The sequence below is a fragment of the Phyllobates terribilis genome, unplaced genomic scaffold (genome assembly GCF_046119375.1).
Source record: "Phyllobates terribilis strain yellow unplaced genomic scaffold, ASM4611937v1 Scaffold_25__1_contigs__length_18738178, whole genome shotgun sequence".
Lineage (NCBI taxonomy): Eukaryota > Metazoa > Chordata > Amphibia > Anura > Dendrobatidae > Phyllobates > Phyllobates terribilis.
In genome coordinates, this window is record NW_027362785.1 from 8,425,650 (window position 1) to 8,447,447 (window position 21,798).

General features: G+C 43.6%; 1 protein-coding gene across 2 annotated transcripts in view; it reads left to right on the forward strand.

The window, feature by feature from the left end:
- Positions 1 to 21,798, forward strand: part of LOC141176351 (myosin heavy chain, skeletal muscle, adult-like) — a 205,302-nt gene that overhangs the window by 171,527 nt on the left and 11,977 nt on the right. For both annotated transcript variants that reach the window (XM_073660298.1, XM_073660297.1), the window contains exons 10-23: positions 3,904 to 4,002; positions 4,088 to 4,191; positions 4,439 to 4,577; positions 4,957 to 5,075; positions 5,785 to 5,934; positions 6,022 to 6,192; positions 6,289 to 6,598; positions 6,682 to 6,749; positions 6,827 to 6,914; positions 7,051 to 7,168; positions 10,395 to 10,518; positions 10,736 to 10,872; positions 15,302 to 15,557; positions 15,684 to 15,926. In XM_073660298.1, coding sequence (XP_073516399.1) covers positions 3,904 to 4,002; positions 4,088 to 4,191; positions 4,439 to 4,577; positions 4,957 to 5,075; positions 5,785 to 5,934; positions 6,022 to 6,192; positions 6,289 to 6,598; positions 6,682 to 6,749; positions 6,827 to 6,914; positions 7,051 to 7,168; positions 10,395 to 10,518; positions 10,736 to 10,872; positions 15,302 to 15,557; positions 15,684 to 15,926 — 2,126 coding nt within the window. The remainder of the gene's footprint in view (positions 1 to 3,903; positions 4,003 to 4,087; positions 4,192 to 4,438; positions 4,578 to 4,956; positions 5,076 to 5,784; positions 5,935 to 6,021; positions 6,193 to 6,288; positions 6,599 to 6,681; positions 6,750 to 6,826; positions 6,915 to 7,050; positions 7,169 to 10,394; positions 10,519 to 10,735; positions 10,873 to 15,301; positions 15,558 to 15,683; positions 15,927 to 21,798) is intronic.

Sequence of the window (21,798 nt, forward strand, 5' to 3'; positions counted from 1 at the left end):
TCCTGTAAAGAGACAAAGACCAGTTCCCCCCTTCCTGTAAAGAGACAAAGACTGGTTCCCCACTTCCTGTAAAGAAACACTGACCCACCCTCCACTTCCAGTAAAGAGACAAAAAACAGTTCCCCACTTCCTATAAAGGGACGAAGACTGGTTCCCCACTTCCTGTAAAGAGACATAGACCAGTTCCCCACTTCCTGTAAAGCGACAAAGACATTTTCCCTGCTTCCTGTAAAGAGACAAAGACTGGTTCCCCCACTTTCTGTAAAGAAAGACTGAGCCGCACTCCACTTCCAGTAAAGAGACAAAAAAAAGTCCCCCACTTCCTGTAAAGAGACAAAGACTGGTTCCCCACTTCCTGTAAAGAGACATAGACCGGTTACCCACTTCCTGTAAAGCGACAAAGACCTATTCCCCACTTCCTCTAAAGAGAAAATGACCTGCCCTACACTTCCAGTAAACAGACAAAGACTGGTTCCCCACTTCCTATAAAGAAACAATGACCCGCCCTCCACTTCCATTAAAGAGACAAAGACTTTTCCCCACTTCCTGTAAAGAAACAAAGACTGGTTCCCCGCTTCCTGTAAAGAGACAATGACCCGCCCTCCACTTCCAGTAAAGAGACAAAGACTGGTTCCCCACTTCCTGTAAAGAGACAAAGACTGGTTCCCCGCTTCCTGTAAAGAGAGAATGACCCGCCCTCCACTTCCAGTAAAGAGACAAAGACCAGTTCCCCACTTCCAGTAAAGAGACAAAGACTGGGTTCCCCACTTCCTGTAAAGCCACAATGACCTGCCCTCCACTTCCAGTAAAGAGACAAAGACTGGTTCCCCACTTCCTGTAAAGAGACAAAGACTGGTTCCCCGCTTCCTGTAAAGAGAGAATGACCCGCCCTCCACTTCCAGTAAAGAGACAAAGACCAGTTCCCCACTTCCAGTAAAGAGACAAAGACTGGGTTCCCCACTTCCTGTAAAGACACAATGACCTGCCCTCCACTTCAAGTGAAGAGACAAAGACCGGTTCCTCGCTTCCTGTAAAGAGACAAACACTGGTTCCCCACTTCCTGTAAAGCGACAAAGACCTGTTTCCCGCTTCCTGTAAAGAGACAATGACCCACCCTCCACTTCCAGTAAAGAGACAAATACTGGTTCCCCGCTTCCTGTAAAGAGACAATGACCCGCCCTCCACTTCCAGTAAAGAGACAAAGACCAGTTCCCCACTTCCAGTAAAAAGACAAAGACGGGTTCCCCACTTCCTGTAAAGAGACAAAGACCGGTTCCCCGCTTCCTGTAAAGAGACAGTGACTCGCCCTCCACTTCCAGTAAAGAGACAAAGACTGGTTCCCCACTTCCTGTAAAGAGACAAAGACTGGTTCCCCGCTTCCTGTAAAGAGACAATGACCCGCCCTCCACTTCCAGTAAAGAGACAAAGACCAGTTCCCCACTTCCAGTAAAAAGACAAAGACGGGTTCCCCACTTCCTGTAAAGAGACAAAGACCGGTTACCCGCTTTCTGTAAAGAGACAAAGACTGGTTCCCTGCTTTCTGTAAAGAGACAAAGACCGGTTCCCCGCTTCCTGTAAAGAGACAATGACCCACCCTCCACTTCCAGTAAAGAGACAAAGACCAGTTCCCCACTTCCAGTAAAGAGACAAAGACTGGGTTCCCCACTTCCTGTAAAGACACAATGACCTGCCTTCCACTTCAAGTGAAGAGACAAAGACCGGTTCCTCGCTTCCTGTAAAGAGACAAACACTGGTTTCCCACTTCCTGTAAAGCGACAAAGACCTGTTCCCCGCTTCCTGTAAAGAGACAATGACCCGCCCTCCACTTCCAGTAAAGAGACAAAGACTGGTTCCCCACTTCCTGTAAAGAGACAAAGACTGGTTCCCCGCTTCCTGTAAAGAGACAATGACCCGCCCTCCACTTCCAGTAAAGAGACAAAGACCAGTTCGCCACTTCCAGTAAAGAGACAAAGACTGGGTTCCCCACTTCCTGTAAAGACACAATGACCTGCCTTCCACTTCAAGTGAAGAGACAAAGACCGGTTCCTCGCTTCCTATAAAGAGACAAACACTGGTTCCCCACTTCCTGTAAAGTGACAAAGACCTGTTCCCCACTTCCTGTAAAGAGACAATGACTCGCCCTCCACTTCCAGTAAAGAGACAAAGACTGGTTCCCCACTTCCTGTAAAGAGACAAAGACTGGTTCCCCGCTTCCTGTAAAGAGACAATGACCCGCCCTCCACTTCCAGTAAAGAGACAAAGACCAGTTCCCCACTTCCAGTAAAAAGACAAAGACGGGTTCCCCACTTCCTGTAAAGAGACAAAGACCGGTTACCCGCTTTCTGTAAAGAGACAAAGACTGGTTCCCTGCTTTCTGTAAAGAGACAAAGACTGGTTCCCCGCTTCCTGTAAAGAGACAATGACCCGCCCTCCACTTCCAGTAAAGAGACAAAGACCAGTTCCCCACTTCCAGTAAAGAGACAAAGACTGAGTTCCCCACTTCCTGTAAAGACACAATGACCTGCCCTCCACTTCAAGTGAAGAGACAAAGACCGGTTCCTCGCTTCCTGTAAAGAGACAAACACTGGTTCCCCACTTCCTGTAAAGCGACAAAGACCTGTTTCCCGCTTCATGTAAAGAGACAATGACCCGCCCTTCACTTCCAGTAAAGAGACAAATACTGGTTCCCCGCTTCCTGTAAAGAGACAATGACCCGCCCTCCACTTCCAGTAAAGAGACAAAGACCAGTTCCCCACTTCCAGTAAAAAGACAAAGACGGGTTCCCCACTTCCTGTAAAGAGACAAAGACCGGTTCCCCGCTTTCTGTAAAGAGACAAAGACTGGTTCCCCGCTTTCTGTAAAGAGACAAAGACTGGTTCCCCGCTTCCTGTAAAGAGGCAAAGAACAGTTCCCCACTTCCAGTAAAGAGACAAAGACTGGGTTCCCCACTTCCTGTAAAGAGACAATGACCTGCCCTCCACTTCCAGTAAAGAGACAAAGACCGGTTCCCCTCTTCCTGTAAAGACACAATGACCCGCCCTCCACTTCGAGTGAAGAGACAAAGACCGGTTCCCTGCTTCCTGTAAAGAGACAATGACCCACCCTCCACTTCCCGCCCTCCACTTCGAGTAAAGAGAGAGTAAAGATACAAAGACCGGTTCCCTGCTTCCTGTAAAGAGACAAAGACTGGTTCCCTGCTTCCTGTAAAGAGACAATGACCCACCCTCCACTTCCAGTAAAGAGACAAAGACTGGTTGCCCACTTCCTGTAAAGAGACAATGACCTGCCCTCCACTTCCAGTAAAGAGACAAAGACTGGTTCCCCACTTCCTGTAAAGAGACAATGACCTGCCCTCCACTTTTAGTAAAGAAACAAAGACCGGTTCACCACTTCCTGTAAAGAGACAATGACCTGCCCTCCACTTCCAGTAAAGAGATAAAGACCGGTTCCCCACTTCTTGTAAGGAGACAATGACCGGTTCCTCACTTCTTGTAAGGAGAAAAAGACCTGCCCTCCACTTCCTGAAGTGAAACAAAGACCGGTTCCCCACTTCCTGTAAAGAGACAAAGACCAACCTATATTTACTAATGAGAATCTAAGACTCACCCCACTTCCTGTAGAGACAATGACCTGTCTCACTTCCTGTAATAGATCTCAATGTCTCTGCTGCTAGAGATGGATGACATTTGACAATAGGTAGTGGACAGCACAAGATGAAGACTCCTAGTGGCCAGACCCATTTGTCAGGAATAAGTCGACATAATTTAAAAAAAAAATATCGAAAAGTGGGTTTAATTTTTTGGTCTCTCCTATATTATATTTGACTTCTTAACCATGAGATTTGATATATTCTTTTGATTCATATCAGTTCCTAATTTCGGTCCTCGAATGTTTTCATTGTAGATTTGCTGGAGAAGTCCAGAGTGACCTTCCAGCTTCCCAATGAGCGCAGCTACCATATATTTTACCAGATTCAGTGCAACAAGAAGCCTGAGATTGTAGGTCAGTTCAATGCTTCGCGTTGAGTTCACTTTTCGTTGTTGTTTTTGCTCCGATGTAACGACAGATTACATTATTTTTTTTCCAGAAATGTTGCTGGTTACAACCAATCCGTATGATTACCAATACACAAGTATGGGGGAAATCTCTGTTAAAAGTATAGATGATGAAGAGGAACTCATGGCCACAGACGTGAGTATAAGAAAACAAGGGCGAATCAGGACAATTTTTGCTTCCGGCAGGTTCACCATAGGAGAATCCCATAGTGAGAAATAAATTGCCCTAAACATCATTGATCCCTTCATCAGGTCCTCTCCTACAATGAATATGACCAAAGGGCCAGGGATGGCCAATTTCACCATAACCGGTCCATAGCTGTAGGATATGCCCATACATCATACTCTTATTGGTATGTCTGTCATTTGTGTTGTCCTCTTAGGAAGCCATAGACATCCTTGGCTTTAACCAAGAAGAAAAGATGGGGATCTATAAGTTGACTGGTGCTGTTATGCACTATGGCAACCTAAAGTTCAAGCAGAAACCCCGTGAAGAGCAAGCGGAGCCAGATGGCACTGAAGGTAAGAGAGGTTTTGGGTGGACTGGTAGATAAAGCCCAATGAAACTTGGTCCAGGAAACGGTCAAATATCTCAGCCAATGGGGACCATAATAATCTAGATATGACGGACTGATCTGCTGGGACTAATAATGAGAAGAACAAGTAATCCACCCAATCAGGTCCACAAAGTTTCAAAGCTTCTGGCATCTTGTTCTGAAATGTCCTCAGGCTAGGTTCAGATTTCGGTTACTTACCATATAGGATAATGGTATCTAGGCCTCTTACTTTGACACCCTGATTAGACGCTATCGATAGGTTTCACACATCTGCCATCTTAGATGTATGGACAACTTCGTTTATTTGCCATTTTGTCCCCTAATCGGTATTTTTTTTTCTACAGATGCAGATAAAGCCGCTTACTTGATGGGCCTTAATTCTTCAGATCTGGTCAAATCTCTCTGCAACCCAAGGGTTAAAGTTGGAAACGAGTTTGTGACAAAAAGTCAAACTGTGCAGCAGGTAAGAACAATGGTCAAATTATTATGAGCTCACGAATCACAACGTACCGAATTCCAACCACTCCATCAGCCATGTCAAAACCAAAAAAAAACCCTGAGATTGTGGTTGGTTTGTACCGAATTCCAACCACTCCATCGGCCATGTCAAAACCAAAAGAAACCCTGAGATTGTGGCTGGTTTGTACCGAATTCCAACCACTCCATAAGCCATGTCAAAACCAAAAAAAACCCTGAGATTGTGGTTGGTTTGTACCGAATTCCAACCACTCCATCGGCCATGTCAAAACCAAAAGAAACCCTGAGATTGTGGCTGGTTTGTACCGAATTCCAACCACTCCATAAGCCATGTCAAAACCAAAAAAAACCCTGAGATTGTGGTTGGTTTGTACCGAATTCCAACCACTCCATCGGCCATGTCAAAACCAAAATAACCCCTGAGATTGTGGTTGGTTTGTACCGAATTCCAACCACTCCATCGGCCATGTCAAAACCAAAAAAAACCTGAGATTGTGGTTGGTTTGTACCGAATTCCAACCACTCCATCGGCCATGTCAAAACCAAAAAAAACCTGAGATTGTGGTTGGTTTGTACCGAATTCCAACCACTCCATCGGCCATGTCAAAACCAAAAAACCTGAGATTGTGGTTGGTTTTGGTAAATATTGTTGGAAATTAGGCAAAACTTATGGATCAACAACACTTCCCTTTTAGGTCTACAACTCAATCGGAGCTCTTGCCAGGTCTGTTTACGAGAAACTTTTCTTATGGATGGTGACTCGTATCAACCAACAGCTCGACACGAAGCAATCCCGGCAGTATTTTATTGGGGTTTTGGATATTGCTGGATTTGAGATCTTTGACGTAAGTGGTGAACTTTAGAACTCGTACATATATATATATATTTTTTTTAAGAGACTTTTTATCTATTTTCCCATGTTTTTTGGATAGTTCAACACTTTTGAACAACTTTGCATCAACTTCACCAACGAGAAGCTGCAGCAGTTCTTCAACCACCACATGTTTGTCCTGGAACAAGAGGAGTACAAGAAGGAAGGGATCGAGTGGGAGTTCATTGACTTCGACATGGACTTGGCCGCCTGCATCCAGCTAATTGAAAAGGTAGAGCTGTCCAAAGTTCCAAAAAATTCAACCTTGACAAGACTAGCATTAACTATGGTATCACAATCATCTTTATCGGTCTGTCTACTCTTTCAGCCGATGGGAATCTTCTCAATCCTCGAAGAGGAGTGTATGTTTCCAAAAGCTTCCGATATCACCTTCAAGAACAAATTATACGATCAACACCTTGGAAAGTCTCCGAATTTCCAAAAGCCTAAACCGGGTAAAGGGAAAGGAGAAGCTCACTTTTCCCTGGTCCATTACGCTGGTACTGTGGATTATAACATCACCGGCTGGCTGGAGAAGAACAAGGACCCACTGAACGAGACCGTGGTGGGACTGTATCAGAAGTCTTCTGTCAAACTTCTTGCCAATCTCTTCTCCACCTTTTCCTCTTCGGAAGCAGGTGAATTTCAGGCTCATTTATCGAACATTTCTATTGTGATGATTTAATTAACGTTCTCCTTCAATTATTTTGTGTCTGTCCAGCTGCCACCAGCAAAGGAGGGAGCAAGAAGAAGGGGTCCTCCTTCCAGACTGTATCGGCATTGTTTCGAGTAGGTCCACCGAACGCTGTTCTAAGGAGAGATATTTTGTCTTACTCGAAATATTTATATTCTTTGTAAAATTACAGGAAAATCTGAACAAACTGATGACAAACTTGAAGACCACTCACCCACACTTTGTCCGTTGTTTAATCCCTAACGAGACTAAGAATCCAGGTATAATTTAGGGAGATTGGGGGTACCATAAATCCTATAAGATGTCCTCCCTGAGGCTGTGCTGCAGTACCATACACAGCCTGTACACAAGTGTGGCGCTGTTCAAATCCTCTAATTCCACCTTTATCTTTTTTAGGAGAGATGGATAACCACCTCGTAATTCACCAGTTGCGGTGCAATGGAGTACTGGAAGGAATTAGAATTTGTCGAAAAGGTTTCCCAAGCAGAATTCACTATGGAGACTTTAAGCAACGGTAAAAACAAAAAGTCTTTTAACCAAATAAGTGAAGATAACAGGACAATAATGTGCAAGATATAAGAAAAAAGTTGTCAATTTTCCCGGAGTGCGTAAATGCAGCATGCTAAGCCCCACCATAAAAAAACTGGCCTTACACCCCGTGTTGGTCATCATTAAAGCTGTAGGGATCAAGTCTCCAACTAAGAAGTGGGCACTGCTATTGTCATTGTTATAAAAAAAAAAAAAGGCCGGGTGTGACGCTTGTAAACGTCATTTCTCATGGACAAGTCAAGAGGTCCGGGGTCAAATGCCAAGAGAGTTCGTCATAAACAAAGGGGCAAGACAAAGTAGTAAACAGGTCACAGTCTGAGGTCAGAATTCCAGGGAGTTAGCGGATCGAGACAAAGGGGCTAGGCAAATGGATGGTCAAAGGCAAGGTCCTAGGTCAGGTAGCAAAAGATCAGAATAACAGAGCACTAGAGAACAAGGCAAACACGCCACCAAGCAAAAGCTACGACTGGCAATGATCTAACCATTGTCAGCTAACTAAATAGCCAGGCAATCATTGAGAACGGGAGACACCTGGATGAAACGCATCAGGCCAGATCTAAATGGGCGGCTGACTGGGTGACTGGGCTGTCACTCACAATACTGACAACACAGCATGCCCCTACCACTGATTGGGTGACTGGGCTGTCACTCACAATACTGACAACACAGCACGCCCCTACCACTGATTGGGTGACTGGGCTGTCACTCACAATACTGACAACACAGCACGCCCCTACCACTGATTGGGTGACTGGGCTGTCACTCACAATACTGATAACACAGCACGCCCCTACCACTGATTGGGTGACTGGGCTGTCACTCACAATACTGACAACACAGCATGCCCCTACCACTGATTGGGTGACTGGGCTGTCACTCACAATACTGATAACACAGCATGCCCCTACCACTGATTGGGTGACTGGGCTGTCACTCACAATACTGATAACACAGCACGCCCCTACCACTGATTGGGTGACTGGGCTGTCACTCACAATACTGACAACACAGCACGCCCCTACCACTGATTGGGTGACTGGGCTGTCACTCACAATACTGACAACACAGCACGCCCCTACCACTGATTGGGTGACTGGGCTGTCACTCACAATACTGATAACACAGCACGCCCCTACCACTGATTGGGTGACTGGGCTGTCACACACAATACTGATAACACAGCACGTCCCTACCACTGATTGGGTGACTGGGCTGTCACTCACAATACTGATAACACAGCACGCCCCTACCACTGATTGGGTGACTGGGCTGTCACTCACATTACTGACAACACAGCACGCCCCTACCACTGATTGGGTGACTGGGCTGTCACTCACATTACTGACAACACAGCACGCCCCTACCACTGATTGGGTGACTGGGCTGTCACTCACAATACTGACAACACAGCACGCCCCTACCACTGATTGGGTGACTGGGCTGTCACTCACAATACTGACAACACAGCACGCCCCTACCATTGATTGGGTGACTGGGCTGTCACACACAATACTGATAACACAGCACGCCCCTACCACTGATTGGGTGACTGGGCTGTCACTCACAGTACTGACAACACAGCACGCCCCTACCACTGATTGCGTGACTGGGCTGTCACTCACAATACTGATAACACAGCACGCCCCTACCACTGATTGGGTGACTGGGCTGTCACTCACAATACTGACAACACAGCACGCCCCTACCACTGATAGGGTGACTGGGCTGTCACTCACAATACTGACAACACAGCATGCCCCTACCACTGATTGGGTGACTGGGCTGTCACTCACAATACTGATAACACAGCACGCCCCTACCACTGATTGGGTGACTGGGCTGTCACTCACAATACTGACAACACAGCACGCCCCTACCACTGATTGGGTGACTGGGCTGTCACTCACAATACTGATAACACAGCACGCCCCTACCACTGATTGGGTGACTGGGCTGTCACACACAATACTGATAACACAGCACGCCCCTACCACTGATTGGGTGACTGGGCTGTCACTCACAATACTGACAACACAGCACGCCCCTACCACTGATTGGGTGACTGGGCTGTCACTCACAATACTGATAACACAGCACGCCCCTACCACTGATTGGGTGACTGGGCTGTCACACACAATACTGATAACACAGCACGCCCCTACCACTGATTGGGTGACTGGGCTGTCACTCACAATACTGACAACACAGCACGGCCCTACCACTGATTGGGTGACTGGGCTGTCACTCACAATACTGATAACACAGCACGCCCCTACCACTGATTGGGTGACTGGGCTGTCACTCACAAGACTGATAACACAGCACGCCCCTACCACTGATTGCGTGACTGGGCTGTCACTCACAATACTGACAACACAGCACGCCCCTACCACTGATTGGGTGACTGGGCTGTCACTCACAATACTGACAACACAGCACGCCCCTACCACTGATTGCGTGACTGGGCTGTCACTCACAATACTGACAACACAGCACGCCCCTACCACTGATTGGGTGACTGGGCTGTCACTCACAATACTGACAACACAGCACGCCCCTACCACTGATTGGGTGACTGGGCTGTCACTCACAGTACTGACAACACAGCACGCCCCTACCACTGATTGCGTGACTGGGCTGTCACTCACAAGACTGATAACACAGCACGCCCCTACCACTGATTGCGTGACTGGGCTGTCACTCACAATACTGACAACACAGCACGGCCCTACCACTGATTGGGTGACTGGGCTGTCACTCACAATACTGATAACACAGCACGCCCCTACCACTGATTGGGTGACTGGGCTGTCACTCACAAGACTGATAACACAGCACGCCCCTACCACTGATTGCGTGACTGGGCTGTCACTCACAATACTGACAACACAGCACGCCCCTACCACTGATTGGGTGACTGGGCTGTCACTCACAATACTGACAACACAGCACGCCCCTACCACTGATTGGGTGACTGGGCTGTCACTCACAATACTGACAACACAGCACGACCCTACCACTGATTGGGTGACTGGGCTGTCACTCACAGTACTGACAACACAGCACGGGCCCCAGCATTTTATAGAGGGGCTGAGCTATCACTCACTGCATCCCTGGGCCTTGAGCATGGCAAGATTGTGAAACCTGGATGGCCCCACAATAAATAAAGATTATACTTATTTCCATACCAGGTATAAGGTCTTGAACGCCAGCGCCATTCCTGACGGGCAGTTTATCGACAGCAAGAAGGCCAGTGAGAAACTGCTCGGCTCCATTGATATCGATCACACTCAGTATAAGTTTGGCCACACGAAGGTTTGTATGATCCAATTCGGCGGTCTTCTAATGTTCTAAAAACTTTTACAACTTTTTGGGAAACTTTTCGGTTCCTCAACTTTTTTCTCAGTTTGCTTTAAGTGAATAGCAACATTAATTTTCCATGCGTTTCGCTTACAGAGGATTGTCTAGATAAGAAACCAATGTGACAGTCAGGCAGGAAAACACTGAACGAGCCCGAAATCTTTTGTTCTAGGTCTTCTTCAAAGCCGGTCTTCTGGGCATTTTGGAAGAAATGAGAGATGAACGTCTGGCGCAGCTGATCACGCGCACCCAGGCGATCTGCCGAGGATTCCTCATGAGAGAGGAGTTCAAGAAGATGATGGAAAGAAGGTCATTTTTTTCTTACGATCTCCAGTTTTATAGCTGCAAAAAATATATGGGGTCGATCCCGCTAAGTATGAAAAGTTATTACCTGGTAACGTACCGGGCACTAAAACGAGCAATGGAGAAAAATTCCAAAGTGTCGCAACGAAATAAAATCCTCTAAACTTTATTTCAAAACCATAAAATTAAAATTCATGGTGATAGATGAAATAACGCTCAGACGCGTTTCAGGCATGAACTGCCTTTGATCACTGTCACTGGCTCTGGTCGTATTGTGCAGCTGTATAGCAGTGCCATTATGTGGACACCATAGGTAACACTACACTTAGGCATTCACTGTGTCTGGTAGTACAGTTGAGTAGCTGTATAGTATACCCCCTCCATGGATGAGAAGCCCCCACACATTGTGAGTGACCCCCTCCATGGATGAGAAGCCTCCACACATTGTGAGTGACGTCCTCCATGGATGTGAAGCCCCCACACATTGTGAGTGACCCCCTCCATGGATGAGAATCCCCCGCACATTGTGAGTGACCCCCTCCATGGATGAGAAGCCCCCACACATTGTGAGTGACCCCCTCCATGGATGAGAAGCCTCCACACATTGTGAGTGATCCTCTCCATGGATGAGAAGCCCCCACACATTGTGAGTAATCCCCTCCATGGATGAGAAGCCCCCACACATTGTGAGTGACCCCCTCCATGGATGAGAAGCCCCCGCACATTGTGAGTGATCCCCTCCATGGATGAGAAGCCCCCACACATTGTGAGTGATCCCCTCCATGGATGAGAAGTCTCCGCACATTGTGAGTGACCCCCTCCATGGATGAGAAGCCCCCACACATTGTGAGTGACCCCCTCCATGGATGAGAAGCCTCCACACATTGTGAGTGATCCCCCTCCATGGATGAGAAGCCCCCACACATTGTGAGTGACCCCCTCCATGGATGAGAAGCCCCCGCACATTGTGAGTGATCCCCTCCATGGATGAGAAGCCCCCGCACATTGTGAGTGAACCCCTCCATGGATGAGAAGCCCCCACACATTGTGAGTGATCCTCTCCATGGATGAGAAGCCCCCGCACATTGTGAGTGACCCCCTCCATGGATGAGAAGCCTCCACACATTGTGAGTGACCCCCTCCATGGATGAGAAGCCCCCGCACATTGTGAGTGACCCCCTCCATGGATGAGAAGCCCCCGCACATGGTGAGTGATCTCCTCCATGGATGAGAAGCCTCCACACATTGTGAGTGACCCCCTCCATGGATGAGAAGTCCCAGCACATTGTGAGTGACCCCCTCCATGGATGAGAAGCCCCCACACATTGTGAGTGACCCCCACCATGGATGAGAAGCCCCCACACATTGTGAGTGACCCCCTCCATGGATGAGAAGCCCCCACACATTGTGAGTGACCCCCTCCATGGATGAGAAGCCCCCACACATTGTGAGTGACCCCCTCCATGGATGAGAAGCCCCCATACACATTGTGAGTGACCCCCTCCATGGATGAGAAGCCCCCGCACATTGTGAGTGATCCCCTCCATGGATGAGAAGCCCTCACACATTGTGAGTGACGTCCTCCATGGATGTGAAGCCCTCACACATTGTGAGTGACCCCCTCCATGGATGAGAAGCCCCCGCACATGGTGAGTGATCTCTTCCATGGATGAGAAGCCTCCACACATTGTCAGTGACTCCCTCCATGGATGAGAAGCCCCCACACATTGTGAGTGATCCTCTCCATGGATGAGAAGCCTCCACACATTGTGAGTGACCCCCTCCATGGATGAGAAGCCCCCATACACATTGTGAGTGACCCCCTCCATGGATGAGAAGCCCCCACACATTGTGAGTGACCCCCTCCATGGATGAGAAGCCCCCGCACATTGTGAGTGATCCCCTCCATGGATGAGAAGCCCTCACACATTGTGAGTGACGTCCTCCATGGATGTGAAGCCCGAGCACATTGTGAGTGACCCCCTCCATGGATGAGAAGCCCCCGCACATGGTGAGTGATCTCCTCCATGGATGAGAAGCCTCCACACATTGTCAGTGACTCCCTCCATGGATGAGAAGCCCCCACACATTGTGAGTGATCCTCTCCATGGATGAGAAGCCTCCACACATTGTGAGTGACCCCCTCCATGGATGAGAAGCCCCCACACATTGTGACTGATCCCCTCCATAGATGAGAAGCCCCCACACACATTGTGAGTGACCCCCTCCATGGATGAGAAGCCCCTGCTCATTGTGAGTGACCCCCTCCATGGATGAGGAGCCCCCGCACAATGTGAGTGACCCCCTCCATGGATGATGGATGAGAAGCCCCCGCACATTGTGAGTGACGTCCTCCATGGATGAGAAGCTCCCACACATTGTGAGTGACGTCCTCCATGGATGTGAAGCCACCACACATTGTCAGTGACTCCCTCCATGGATGAGAAGCCCCCACACATTGTGAGTGACTCCCTCCATGGATGAGAAGCCCCCACATTGTGAGTGATCCCCTCCATGGATGAGAAGCCCCCACACATTGTGAGTGATCCCCTCCATGAATGAGAAGTCCCTGCACATTGTGAGTGACCCCCTCCATGGATGAGAAGCCCCCACACATTGTGAGTGACCTCCTCCATGGATGAGAATCCCCCGGCCATTGTGAGTGACCCCCTCCATGGATGAGAAGCCCCCACATTGTGAGTGACCCCCTCCATGGATGAGAAGCCCCCGCACATGGTGAGTGATCTCCTCCATGGATGAGAAGCCTCCACACATTGTGAGTGGCCCCCTCCATGGATGAGAAGCCCCCGCACATGGTGAGTGATCTCCTCCATGGATGAGAAGCCTCCACACATTGTGAGTGATCCCCTTCATGGATGAGAAGCCCCCACACATTGTGAGTGACCTCCTCCATGGATGAGAATCCCCCGCACATTGTGAGTGACCCCCTCCATGGATGAGAAGCCCCCACATTGTGAGTGACCCCCTCCATGGATGAGAAGCCCCCGCACATGGTGAGTGATCTCCTCCATGGATGAGAAGCCTCCACACATTGTGAGTGGCCCCCTCCATGGATGAGAAGCCCCCGCACATTGTGAGTGACCTCCTCCATAGATGAGAAGCCCCCACACATTGTGAGTGACCCCCTCCATGGATGAGAAGCCCCCGCACATGGTGAGTGATCTCCTCCATGGATGAGAAGCCTCCACACATTGTGAGTGATCCCCTTCATGGATGAGAAGCCCCCACACATTGTGAGTGACTCCCTCCATGGATGAGAAGCCCCACATTGTGAGTGACCCCCTCCATGGATGAGAAGCCTCCACACATTGTGAGTGACCCCCACCATGGATGAGAAGCCCCCGCACATTGTGAGTGATCCCCCTCCATGGATGTGAAGCCCCCCACACATTGTGAGTGATCCCCTCCATGGATGAGAAGCCCCCACACATTGTGAGTGACCTCCTCCATGGATGAGAAGCCCCAGCATATTGTGAGTGATCCCCTCCATGGATGAGAAGCCCCCACACATTGTGAGTGACCTCCTCCATGGATGAGAATCCCCCGCACATTGTGAGTGACCCCCTCCATGGATGAGAAGCCTCCACACATTGTGAGTGACCTCCTCCATGGATGAGAAGCCTCCACACATTGTGAGTGACCTCCTCCATGGATGAGAAGCCCCCACACATTGTGAGTGACCCCCTCCATGGATGAGAAGCCCCCACACATTGTGAGTGACCCCCTCCATGGATGAGAAGCCTCCACACATTGTGAGTGACCCCCTCCATGGATGAGAAGCCTCCACACATTGTGAGTGACCTCCTCCATGGATGAGAATCCATTGCACATTGAATAAGCCCAAAACATGGATGAGAAGCCCCCCAGGAGGCTTTACTGCTGATAGACACAAGACTGATAGCAGCGCTCATCTTTTCTTCTGCAGCAATAATCATTCTTCTGGACAATCATTCTTCTGGACAATCATTCTTCCCAAACAGTCTGAAGGAGTTTCATCAGAGAAAACAACTATAATACAGTGATTGGACTGGAGAGGATGGGGGTAAAGTCATTTTTTCTGATGAAGCTCCTTCAGACTGTTGGGGACTTCTGGAAGAATGATTGTCTGGAGAAGGAAAAGAACGGTAGGGGATAACTTGTTGATCTCTGGGGATTCGACCCCTGAGACATGAACCAATCCAGAGATTAGAGTTCTGAAGACCCCCATCTCAATGGAGCTGAGCTTGAACAGGAACACCTCTACTCCATTATTTTTTATGGGATAGGTGACCTCTACTTGGCAAAGTAGAATGAATGGAGCACAGATGTGCTTACTTGACCTCCGCTCAGATGGGGGGTCCTCAGTGCCCTGATCTCGCGAATGGTGGGGTCCCAATTTACTGCATATAATACGCACTCCTGCTCTGTTCAACAGAGATGCCATCACAACCATTCAGTACAACGTACGGTCGTTCATGAATGTCAAGCACTGGCCATGGATGAAATTATTCTTTAAAATCAAGCCGCTTCTGAAGAGCGCGGAGACAGAAAAGGAGCTGCAGAACATGAAGGAAGAAATAGAGAAGATCAAGGAGGAACTGGCCAAGTCAGAAGCTCGGAGGAAGGAGGTGGAGCAGAGAATGGTGTCTCTTACGCAAGAGAAGAATGAGCTGTTACTCCAGGCCCATTCGGTAAGTCAACATGACCATGGACAAAAATATAATCGTCCAAGGATCATGGTCTTCAGGACTAAAGTGTAACTGTAAATATGCTTAAAGGGTTTGTGAAGATCAACTTTTTCCTTTTTTCGAAACTAGGAAAATCAGACTTTAGCTGATGCGGAAGAAAGATGTGATGAGCTGATAAAGAGTAAGATTCAGCTGGAGGCGAAAGTGAAGGAACTGACGGAGAGACTGGAAGATGAAGAGGAGATGAGCTCTGACCTCACAACCAAAAAGAGGAAACTGGAAGATGAGACCAGAGAACTGAAGAAGGACCTCGATGACCTGGAGCTGACCCTGGTCAAAGTGGAGAAGGAGAAACATGCCACAGAAAATAAGGTGTGCAATATTATGTCATCACATTCATGTACAGGGAGAGCGGTATTATAGTAGTTATATTCTTGTACATAGGGAGCAGTATTATAGTAGTTATATTCTTGTACATAGGAGCAGTATTATAGTAGTTATATTCTTGTACATACGAGCAGTATTATAGTAGTTATATTCTTGTACATAGGAGCAGTATTATAGTAGTTATATTCTTGTACATAGGGAGCAGTATTATAGTAGTTATATTCTTGTACATAGGAGGCAGTATTATAGTAGTTATATTCATGTACATAGGGGGCAGTATTATAGTAGTTATATTCTTGTACATAGGGGCAGTATTATAGTAGTTATATTCATGTACATAGGGGGCAGTATTATAGTAGTTATATTCTTGTACATAGGGGGCAGTATTATAGTAGTTATATTCTTGTACATAGGGGGCAGTATTATAGTAGTTATATTCTTGTACATAGGGGGCAGTATTATAGTAGTTATATTCTTGTACATAGGCGCAGTATTATAGTAGTTATATTCTTGTACATAGGAGCAGTATTATAGTAGTTATATTCTTGTACATAGGAGCAGTATTATAGTAGTTATATTCTTGTACATACGAGCAGTATTATAGTAGTTATATTCTTGTACATAGGGAGCAGTATTATAGTAGTTATATTCTTGTACATAGGGGGCAGTATTATAGTAGTTATATTCTTGTACATAGGAGGCAGTATTATAGTAGTTATATTCATGTACATAGGGGGCAGTATTATAGTAGTTATATTCTTGTACATAGGGGCAGTATTATAGTAGTTATATTCATGTACATAGGGGGCAGTATTATAGTAGTTATATTCTTGTACATAGGGGGCAGTATTATAGTAGTTATATTCTTGTACATAGGGGGCAGTATTATAGTAGTTATATTCTTGTACATAGGGGGCAGTATTATAGTAGTTATATTCTTGTACATAGGCGCAGTATTATAGTAGTTATATTCTTGTACATACGAGCAGTATTATAGTAGTTATATTCTTGTACATAGGAGCAGTATTATAGTAGTTATATTCTTGTACATACGAGCAGTATTATAGTAGTTATATTCTTGTACATAGGAGCAGTATTATAGTAGTTATATTCTTGTACATAGGGAGCAGTATTATAGTAGTTATATTCTTGTACATAGGAGGCAGTATTATAGTAGTTATATTCATGTACATAGGGGGCAGTATTATAGTAGTTATATTCTTGTACATAGGCGCAGTATTATAGTAGTTATATTCTTGTACATACGAGCAGTATTATAGTAGTTATATTCTTGTACATAGGAGCAGTATTATAGTAGTTATATTCTTGTACATAGGGAGCAGTATTATAGTAGTTATATTCTTGTACATAGGAGGCAGTATTATAGTAGTTATATTCATGTACATAGGGGGCAGTATTATAGTAGTTATATTCTTGTACATAGGGGCAGTATTATAGTAGTTATATTCATGTACATAGGGGGCAGTATTATAGTAGTTATATTCATGTACATAGGAGGCAGTATTATAGTAGTTATATTCATGTACATAGGGGGCAGTATTATAGTAGTTATATTCTTGTACATAGGGGGCAGTATTATAGTAGCTATATTCTTGTACATAGGGGCAGTATTATAGTAGTTATATTCTTGTACATAGGGGCAGTATTATAGTAGTTATATTCTTGTACATAGGAGAAGTATTATAGTAGTTATATTCTTGTACATAGGGGGCAGTATTATAGTAGTTATATTTTTGTACATAGGAGCAGTATTATAGTAGTTATATTCTTGTACAAAGGGGGCAGTATTATAGTAGTTATATTCTTGTACATAGGAGCAGTATTATAGTAGTTATATTCTTGTACATAGGAGCAGTATTATAGTAGTTATATTCTTGTACATAGGAGCAGTATTATAGTAGATATATTCTTGTACATAGGGGGCAGTATTATAGTAGTTATATTCTTGTACATAGGAGCAGTATTATAATAGTTATATTCTTGTACATAGGGGCAGTATTATAGTAGTTATATTCTTGTACATAGGGGCAGTATTATAGTAGTTATATTCTTGTACATAGGGAGCAGTATTATAGTAGTTATATTCTTGTACTTAGGAGCAGTATTATAGTAGTTATATTCTTGTACATAGGAGCAGTATTATAGTAGTTATATTCTTGTACATAGGAGCAGTATTATAGTAGTTATATTCTTGTACATAGGGGCAGTATTATAGTAGTTATATTCTTGTACATAGGAGCAGTATTATAGTAGTTATATTCTTGTACATAGGGGCAGTATTATAGTAGTTATATTCTTGTACATAGGAGCAGTATTATAGTAGTTATATTCTTGTACATAGGAGCAGTATTATAGTAGTTATATTCTTGTACATAGGGGCAGTATTATAGTAGTTATATTCTTGTACATAGGAGAAGTATTATAGGAGTTATATTCTTGTACATAGGGGGCAGTATTATAGTAGTTATATTCTTGTACATAGGAGCAGTATTATAGTAGTTATATTCTTGTACATAGGGAGCAGTATTATAGTAGTTATATTCTTGTACATAGGGAGCAGTATTATAGTAGTTATATTCTTGTACATAGGGGCAGTATTATAGTAGTTATATTCTTGTACATAGGAGAAGTATTATAGGAGTTATATTCTTGTACATAGGAGCAGTATTATAGTAGTTATATTCTTGTACATAGGGAGCAGTATTATAGTAGTTATATTCTTGTACATAGGAGCAGTATTATAGTAGTTATATTCTTGTACATAGGGGCAGTATTATAGTAGTTATATTCTTGTACATAGGAGCAGTATTATAGTAGTTATATTCTTGTACATAGGAGAAGTATTATAGGAGTTATATTCTTGTACATAGGGAGCAGTATTATAGGAGTTATATTCTTGTACATAGGGGCAGTGTTATAGTAGTTATATTCTTGTACATAGGAGCAGTATTATAGTAGTTATATTCCTGTACATAGGAGCAGTATTATAGTAGTTATATTCTTGTACATAGGGAGCAGTATTATAGTAGTTATATTCTTGTACATAGGAGCAGTATTATAGTAGTTATATTCTTGTACATAGGGGCAGTATTATAGTAGTTATATTCTTGTACATAGGAGAAGTATTATAGGAGTTATATTCTTGTACATAGGGAGCAGTATTATAGGAGTTATATTCTTGTACATAGGAGCAGTATTATAGGAGTTATATTCTTGTACATAGGAGCAGTATTATAGTAGTTATATTCCTGTACATAGGAGCAGTATTATAGTAGTTATATTCCTGTACATAGGAGCAGTATTATAGTAGTTATATTCTTATACATAGGGGTCAGTATTATAGTAGTTATATTCTTGTACATAGGAGCAGTGTTATAGTAGTTATATTCTTGTACATAGGAGCAGTATTATAGTAGTTATATTCTTGTACATAGGAGCAGTATTATAGTAGTTATATTCTTGTACATAGGAGCAGTATTATAGTAGTTATATTCTTGTACATAGGAGCAGTATTATAGTAGATATATTCTTGTACATAGGAGCAGTATTATAGTAGATATATTCTTGTACATAGGAGCAGTATTATAGTAGTTATATTCTTGTACATAGGAGCAGTATTATAGTAGATATATTCTTGTACATAGGGGCAGTATTATAGTAGTTATATTCTTGTACATAGGAGCAGTATTATAGTAGTTATATTCTTGTACATAGGAGCAGTATTATAGTAGTTATATTCTTGTACATCGGGAGCAGTATTATAGTAGTTATATTCTTGTACATAGGGGGCAGTAATATAGTAGTTATATTCTTGTACATAGGGGGCAGTACTGTAGTAGTTATATTCTTGTACATAGGAGCAGTATTATAGTAGTTATATTCTTGTACATAGGGTGCAGTATTATAGTAGTTATATTCTTGTACATAGGGGCAGTATTATAGTAGTTATATTCTTGTACATAGGAGAAGTATTATAGGAGTTATATTCTTGTACATAGGAGCAGTATTATAGTAGTTATATTCTTGTACATAGGGAGCAGTATTATAGTAGTTATATTCTTGTACATAGGAGCAGTATTATAGTAGTTATATTCTTGTACATAGGGGCAGTATTATAGTAGTTATATTCTTGTACATAGGAGCAGTATTATAGTAGTTATATTCTTGTACATAGGAGAAGTATTATAGGAGTTATATTCTTGTACATAGGGAGCAGTATTATAGGAGTTATATTCTTGTACATAGGGGCAGTGTTATAGTAGTTATATTCTTGTACATAGGAGCAGTATTATAGTAGTTATATTCCTGTACATAGGAGCAGTATTATAGTAGTTATATTCTTGTACATAGGGAGCAGTATTATAGTAGTTATATTCTTGTACATAGGAGCAGTATTATAGTAGTTATATTCTTGTACATAGGGGCAGTATTATAGTAGTTATATTCTTGTACATAGGAGAAGTATTATAGGAGTTATATTCTTGTACATAGGGAGCAGTATTATAGGAGTTATATTCTTGTACATAGGAGCAGTATTATAGGAGTTATATTCTTGTACATAGGAGCAGTATTATAGTAGTTATATTCCTGTACATAGGAGCAGTATTATAGTAGTTATATTCCTGTACATAGGAGCAGTATTATAGTAGTTATATTCTTATACATAGGGGTCAGTATTATAGTAGTTATATTCTTGTACATAGGAGCAGTGTTATAGTAGTTATATTCTTGTACATAGGAGCAGTATTATAGTAGTTATATTCTTGTACATAGGAGCAGTATTATAGTAGTTATATTCTTGTACATAGGAGCAGTATTATAGTAGTTATATTCTTGTACATAGGAGCAGTATTATAGTAGATATATTCTTGTACATAGGAGCAGTATTATAGTAGATATATTCTTGTACATAGGAGCAGTATTATAGTAGTTATATTCTTGTACATAGGAGCAGTATTATAGTAGATATATTCTTGTACATAGGGGCAGTATTATAGTAGTTATATTCTTGTACATAGGAGCAGTATTATAGTAGTTATATTCTTGTACATAGGAGCAGTATTATAGTAGTTATATTCTTGTACATCGGGAGCAGTATTATAGTAGTTATATTCTTGTTCATAGGGGGCAGTAATATAGTAGTTATATTCTTGTACATAGGGGGCAGTACTGTAGTAGTTATATTCTTGTACATAGGAGCAGTATTATAGTAGTTATATTCTTGTACATAGGGTGCAGTATTATAGTAGTTATATTCTTGTACATAGGGGCAGTATTATAGTAGTTATATTCTTGTATATAGGGTCAGTATTATAGTAGTTATATTCTTGTATATAGGGTCAGTATTATAGTAGTTATATTCTTGTACATAGGGAGCAGTATTATAGTAGTTATATTCTTGTACATAGGGTGCAGTATTATAGTAGTTATATTCTTGTACATAGGGGGCAGTATTATAGTAGTTATATTCTTGTATATAGGGAGCAGTATTATAGTAGTTATATTCTTGTACATAGGGGCAGTATTATAGTAGTTATATTCTTGTACATAGGAGCAGTATTATAGTAGTTATATTCTTGTACATAGGGTGCAGTATTATAGTACTTATATTCTTGTATATAGGGTCAGTATTATGGTAGTTATATTCTTGTATATAGGGTCAGTATTATAGTAGTTATATTCTTGTACATAGGGTGCAGTATTATAGTAGTTATATTCTTGTACATAGGGGCAGTATTATAGTAGTTATATTCTTGTACATAGGAGCAGTATTATAGTAGTTATATTCTTGTACATAGGGGCAGTATTATAGTAGTTATATTCTTGTATATAGGGG